The sequence below is a fragment of the Neltuma alba genome, unplaced genomic scaffold, assembly GCF_004799145.2.
Source record: "Neltuma alba isolate B1F8T4 unplaced genomic scaffold, ASM479914v2 tig00004384_pilon, whole genome shotgun sequence".
Lineage (NCBI taxonomy): Eukaryota > Viridiplantae > Streptophyta > Magnoliopsida > Fabales > Fabaceae > Neltuma > Neltuma alba.
Window position 1 is genome coordinate 85441 of NW_021633685.1, and position 7564 is coordinate 93004.

The following is a 7564-nucleotide window of genomic DNA, read 5'->3' on the forward strand; positions in this document are numbered from 1 at the left end:
CTCTCTTGACCCATTTTTATAAGAAATAATAGATAGATTAAGTCATGTGGTTAAAAAAATTAATTAAAACTAGTTAAAGACACTATAAACATAAAAATTATAATTTTTTGCCTTAAAAATACCCCCTTATTTATGTGGGAGAGAATTTAATACAAGGTAGAGAATAAAAAATTATTAAAATAAAGAAAATAATGTTTCCGAATAAGATAATAAATATATTTAAAAAACTAAATGGAAAAATTTGAGACATCTTACAAAGTGGGAGGGGGAGTAAATCTCTATAGTTTCACTTAATTTTTAATAAGAACTCTATAGAATTTTTTATTTTAACTTTTTATAGTTTTACTTAATTTTTAATGAGAGATTTATTATTATTATTATTATTATTATTATTGTTATTATTTATTCAAATCCTTTAGGATAAAATTCTCGAGATAAGTTTACATTTTGTTTTAACAAAAAAGAAGGCCTATTGTACGGACTGGACTGGGTATGCCAGCCCAAATTTCTTCCAAATCCCTAAACATCGAAGAACTAGTTTCCACCAGCCTCGGACCATTGCGCCGTCGTTGGGTGAGGGAATCTCCATAGTTCGTGACTATTACTTCTCTGTGCGCCTTGTCTCATTTTCATATCTCTGCTCAGCATTGTTCGATCGGTTATGTCCTTCAATCTCTCTGGTTTTTAAATAATTTTCCAATGTCCTAGTTGCTACTTGCATCCAGTCCATTGTTCTTGTGGTGGAATACGTGATAATTGTCATTTCCAATGCATGATGTCCTCGTTTTGAGAATGCAAACTTGCTGAATGGAGTTGACCGAAACTACGAAGAACCCAGGTTATTCTTGGAAGTTGGCAAGAAGGGATATATATCAAACGTGCACCTGACTCAGACAAAATTTTATAGTTTTATAATCATAGTAAAAACCTTGTCCAGTCCATATTGTCAACTTATGTTAATCTCATCTTTCGCTACGGAACCCTTTCTTGCCAATAAAACCTCCAAAAGCTTGCAGAGAGCGTCCTGAAGAAGAGGAGCTGCTACCGCGTTTTAAGGGGTTGTTATTGAAACAGAAATTTCTGATGAAATTTGGTTGTTGAATCTTTGCTACATCTTCTCACAATTTCCTCCGACATTTCGTACTGTAGACTGTTGCTCTCTCCCCGTATATCTGAGCGCGTTTACCTTCGCGGGAAACATGTCCCTGCTAGTGCTGGTTCCTAACACTGGGCTGTTTAACATATCGGCGGCTATGCACATCAACATTAATGCCGTCAAGGGCTTGCAGGATGTCCTCAAGCCCAACCTGGGTCCCAAGGGCACCATCAAAATGTAGTACCACGATTTCCCTTTTGTTTCCCACTTTTATGCGATTCTCCTCCTTATTTGGTTCGCTTACATTGTCGCATTATCTTTCCTGAATCAGGTTGCTTGGTGGGGCTGAGGACGTTAAGCTCTTTAAAGATGGGAACGCTCTTTTGAAAGAAATGGCAAGTCCATTCGCTATTTTTTCGTAGTCCTGTTGCTAACCATTAATCTGACTATTTCGATCTATTATTATGAGGATGCTGCTATGTATCTGATCTGTTTGTTTGTTTGTTCGTTTCTTTTCTTTTTTTGTTTTTTTTAATGCTCACCAAAATGATTAAATGAAGCAGGTGCAACATTAGTGAATAAGGGAAAAGTGAGGTTTCTTGGAGAGCTCTTCTCGACGTTATAATGTCTCTGAAAATTTTCCTTTTGGGTATTTGGAAGTACGATTGGCGGAAAGAAAGGTTCAGACTGCATGCAACCCTTCATCGGCCCTCAGAATCTCATCTCACCAATGTAGCAGTCTCCACCAATATTTTGATAACCAAGCATGCCAAATCTGGTGATCTAGAAGCAGCACGCCGCTTGTTTGATGAAATGAGACATCGTACAGTTGTCTCATGGAATACCCTGATTTCTGGCTATTCCAAATGGGGAAGATACAATGAAGCTTTAGCTCTTGCTTCGCTCATGCATCACTGTAATGTCAAACTCAATGAAAGCTCCTTTTCTACGTTACTGAGTGTATGTGCACACTCTGGGTCTCTCTGTCATGGAATTCAAGTTCATTCCATGCTTTTCAAATCTGGTTTTGCGAGCTTTGATCTTGTTGGAAGTTCTTTGCTGAATTTTTACTCACGTTGCTTTAAAATTGAGGAGGCTAAGTTGGTTTTTGATGAGCTGCATGGTGGGAATGAGCTGTTGTGGAGTTTGGTGCTCTTGGCATATGTCAGGTGTAACATGATGGGTGATGCGTTGGAGATATTTGATAAAATGCCAACCCGGGATGTTGTGACCTGGACTATATTGATATCAGGGTATGCTAAGCGTGAAAATGGGAGTGAAAGGGCTTTGGAATTGTTTGAGCAGATGAGAAGTTTTGGGACATTGCCAAATCAGTTTACCTTGGACTGTGTTATTAGGACTTGTGCTGAACTGAGAGTTCTACATAAAGGGAAGGCTGTTCATGGGTTCTGTATTAAGTGTGGGTTTGATTTTGACAGCTCAATTAATGGTGCACTTGTTGAACTTTATTGCGATTGTGAAGCCATACATGATGCCATTAGAGTTTATGAGGAAATAGAAGAACCTTGTTCGAATATTTCAAACTCATTGATAAACGGCCTTGTCTCAACTGGACAAATTGACAAAGCTGAGCTAGTCTTCTTTGGATTGAAAGAGACAAATCTGATTTCGATCAATATGATGATTAAAAGTTATGCTATGAACGGACAAGCTGAGAAATCAAAGAGATTATTTGAGCAAATGAGTCCTAAGACTATAACTTCCTCAAATACTATGATTTCTGTATATTCCAGGTGTGGTGAACTTGATAGAGCGGTGAAGATCTTCAGTGAAACTAAAGGGGAAAGAGACTCTGTGACATGGAATTCAATGATGTCTGGGTACATTATGAACAATCAGCATGAGGAGGCTTTGAAGCTTTACGTAGCTATGCGCAGATTAGAGGTTGACTATACCAGATCAACATTTTCTGTCCTATTTCATGCTTGCGCGTGTCTTGGATTTCTTCAACAAGGACAATTACTTCATGGCAACTTGATTAAGACACCATTTCAATCTAACGTTTATGTTGGGACTTCACTTATAGACATGTATTCCAAATGTGGTCACCTCACTGATGCTCAAAGGTCCTTCATTAACATTTATTTACCCAATGTGGCTGCATGGACTGCCCTTATAAATGGCTATGCATATCATGGAGTTGGCTCTGAGGCAATTTCAGTCTTGGAATCCATGTTAGCTCAAGGAGTTGTCCCAAATGCAGCTACTTTTGTTAGCATTCTATCTGCATGTGGCCATGCTGGTCTAGTTGATGAAGGCTTGGCAATTTTCTACTCAATGAAAAGATCCTACGGAGTAGACCCAGCTATAGAACATTACACATGTGTGGTGAGTCTTCTTGGTCGTTCAGGTCATCTAAGAGAAGCTGAGGAATTTATTAAAAGAGTGCCTATTGAAACAGATGCGATGATCTGGGAAACTTTGCTTCATGCTTGTTGGTTCTGGAAGGACATGGAAATTGGTGAAAGAGCTGCTGAGAAGTTGCTTAGTTTCGATCCAAAATCAATATCTGCTTTTGTTGTTCTGTCCAACATATATGCTGTTCAAGAAAGGTGGGGACAAAAGCTGAATATGAGGAAGAGATTGCAGAGTTTGAAATTGAGAAAAGATCCAGGGTGCAGCTGGATTGAATTGAACAACAATATTCATTTGTTCTCTGTAGAGGATAGAAGCCATCCTTGTTCTGATGCTATATTTGAAACCATAGAGCATATTACAGCAACTATAAATTCTAGTATAGTATGAGAAAATAAGTGTTGGCCTTATTTTCACATGGCACATCCTGTGGTTCTTAAGGTTGTGTAACAGTAATGTGAATGGATATCTATTGAAAATTTGACCCCCCCTTCTCACCCGAGTTTTATTTATTTATTTTCCTTTTGGTTATTGTTCAAGCAAATGAAGCCCTGGCAATTCTTAGTTATTTTGTATGATGTAATCTTTAGGTCTTCATATTTGTCTTCTTACTGATTCTCTGTAAATACAAATTCCTCTAATGTGGTGTTAAGTTGCATGCTTGAGCTCTTAAGATTCGTTCATATGTTCTATATTTGTCGGATATTTTTCTTATGGCTGGCCACCTAAATGCGGATAATCGGAATCATGTATAGTGATTATTGAAACAAATTGAGAGTAGCTTAGGGTTAAACACTTTGATACTTTTTTTGTTTTGTTTGTTTTAATAATCTTTACAAAGGTTAAGGGTATGAATGGTTCTCAATTATTAAATCATGTGCAAATCATCATTGAGAGTAGTTTAGGGTTTGTCTTCCGACTAATTGTCTATAAATACAAATTCCTATAATATGGTGTTAAGTTGCATGCTTAAGCTCTTGTGATTCGTTCATATGTGTAACATCTCAAATTTTTAGTTTAGAAGTACAAAAAATAGTCTGAAATGGATAGGTTATCAACTCCTCTTAACTAAAGTTTTAGAAATTCTCATAGGAGGACCAAATTGTAAAGAGAAAGTTTTATGTGACCAAGGGACGGAGAGTCAGGGGTTAAGAGGAATGAGGATGAATATGGGTCAAAGTTTATGCTAGAGACCTCAAATCCTAGCACGGATCTAATTGTAATTTTGAAAAGTTTTGGCTGAAAAAGGTAATGATGGAAAGTATGCCCGAAAATTTTAGAAAAATTTCAAAAAATGGGAAATGAGGTGTTAAGACCCATTAAAGGTTAAAAATGACAAAATTGCCTTTGGAATAGATATTTAGTAAATTGGTTGATTATGGGAATTTTGGCTAATTAAGGAAAAATTAGTCAATATCAATTATTTAAAATATGATTACGTCTCAAATAATCAGACAAACATAGGAATTAATTATTTGAGGAATTATGTAAGATAGTAAAAATTATCCCTGACCCTTGAAAGTCAAAATGTTGGCTTTAAAATAATTTAAAGCCAAATTTTACAGAAAGAAGGTATCTGGGAAATCTTTAAAAGAGAAATCTATAGATTGAGTTTTGGTCTTAAAAAAATAAGAGAAATTCCTCACAATGAAAGGGCGTTAGTGAAGTAGAGGAAGGAATTTTTGGTGCTAGGAAATATCAGAAAGTATTTGGTTAACGTTACGGTGGATTAAAATAATATATTATCAAGAACATGAAAAAAATGCCTTGAACATGCGGCAAGATCACATAGTGGGAGGATTGATGAGGAATAATTAATGGAGTTGCTAAAGTAATGTTCATGTGGTAAATTCTTAAAGCTTAAGGAATGCAAGTTGACTTTGCCTTCCTTTATTGCTCCTTTATAAGGTGCGAAATGGAGGCCTTTCTATTAGTTAGAATTTGCAAGAAAGAGCATGTGTGGGAACATGTGATGAAAAAAGGATTAAAATAATAAAGCATGTTGATGAAGCTTATGAGAATGCTTAAGGAAGAAGTAGTCTAAGGGTGTGTTTGGTTTGAGAGGAGGGAAGGGCGGGGCGAAGGATAGGGGAGGGGAGGTTTTAACCTCACCTTGTTTGGTTTGATTAAAATGGAAGGAAGGAAGAGATATTTAATGATCCTTTGTTTGGTTCAAAAGAGAGAGGGGAGGGATGGTAATAATCAATTTATCATTTTACCCTTATATTCTGATTTATATTATTTTATATAAATTAATTTAAATACTAATTCAAATTATATAATTTATAAAATTCACACTAATGTAATAATATATGCTACAAAATAAAATTAATAATTTTATATTTAGGACGTTACTTATTATTTGGATTATTATCTTTTGGGTAGTATCAGTAAAATTGTTAAATTTTAGATTTAGAATTGATATCCATACTATTTGTTTAATTTAAAAAATTTAGCCTCATAATTTAATTTATTTGTTTCATCTAAAAAAGCTAGCATCATAATTTAATTTAATTTAATTTATTTACATGATTGCTGTTAATATGTAATTAACAAATTTCTCATAATATTGAATAGATTCCTATGTAAGTTTTTTTTACAACAAGATACTTGAATTGATAGAAAATACTGCACAAACATAATCCAAAGATGATAAAATTAGAACTATAAATACCTACAACTTCAAACCTATCACGCAGATAAATAAAACTCTTCTTTGAGCTTTTACAACCTTCACCTTTCTATTCGTAAAGAAATGTCTTCATTATAGTTTACAATATTTTGCTAACAATAAAAAAACTTTCAATAGAGCATACCCTGATAGTGCAAATCAAGTCATCCCCACTACTAAAAAGCTAAAATTGCTAGCACCTACCAAAATATTCAAAACGCATCAGTACCTAGACATTACGTTGGACATTGAACAGCTGCTCTAAACTTATCAACATCAGTCATAAGGAAGCAATATATGTCAAGTATTTTTTTCTGTCTCATACCAGATAGCTATGGCACTTGCATCTTTGTAGTGGAGACTTTTGTTATAGCTATATTTCCTTGTAGTTATGCCTCAGTTCCTCTATCTAGTGCATCAGCCACTTGACATATTGCCCCAGTTAGTTTTTTTAAATTATTTTCACGCTTTTTGGATACTTGTTTTGTCCTCTTACTACAAGCACTATTAGCAACAGGAGAATTATCTTCTCCAGGTGATAATCCTTGTCCAGGTGAGTTATTTTGTCCATCTAACTCAACAAAATCATCATCATTTTGTAATGAACATCTACCTTATGAAACAAGGTTATCAATATCATTAACAGTTCTAGTGACCTCTTCCTGAGAATGACGTCTCTTCCTCCATTCACGCATTGTCTCCCCTCATCTCCACTAGCTCTATCCAGCCCATATAGTATTAGCATCTTCTCATAATTTGGAAAAGGATTGTTTCTCCACTGTGCTGCCTCAGGTTTAGCCTAAAAAATACAGGAAATAAAAGATATTAGCATGGAGATGAATTGTGCATATTAATATTATATAAATATAAAACTGGAAGAGTATTGTCCTAATAAGCAACATGTATATATACACGTATACTAGCAGTAATAATAATAATACCAACAGCCTACAAAGTTAGAAAACTAATGACCAAATATCATTGAATTTATGGCCTTATTGAAATAAACCAATTTGTGCATTACTATGTTGTAGGGAATGATAAAAGAAGAGGAAGTCGATTCATTCAACATTCCTCAGTACATACCATGTCCTTCAGAAGTTGAAGAGGAGGTAGTGAAGGAAGGGTCATTCATCATCAACCATACGGAGGTATCAGCTATGGATTGGAATGCTTACAGTGATTGGAACAAAACAAACTATGAGTTTAGTGACGTAGAAATCACTAGTGATGATGTATATAATGTCACAAAGTGCATAAGGGCTATGGCCGAACTCTTACTCATTAGCCACTTTAGAGAGGACATCATTGAACAAGTTTTTAGGGGTTATCAAGAAATCCTAATAGACCACATGTCCAAACACAAAACCGAATTCATCAATCTGAAACTGGAAGAGTATTGTCCCAATAAGCAACATGTA

General features: G+C 35.2%; 1 protein-coding gene across 1 annotated transcript; it reads left to right on the forward strand.

Moving 5' to 3' along the window:
• The first annotated feature begins 550 nt into the window (after positions 1–550).
• On the forward strand, positions 551–3969 carry LOC114744570 (pentatricopeptide repeat-containing protein At4g13650). The gene is made up of 3 exons (XM_028932742.1): positions 551–1333; positions 1428–1491; positions 1660–3969. Exon 3 carries the CDS (start codon positions 1721–1723, stop codon positions 3860–3862), a length of 2142 nt encoding a protein of 713 aa, XP_028788575.1. The 5' UTR covers positions 551–1333; positions 1428–1491; positions 1660–1720; the 3' UTR covers positions 3863–3969.
• Positions 3970–7564: the final 3595 nt, after the last annotated feature.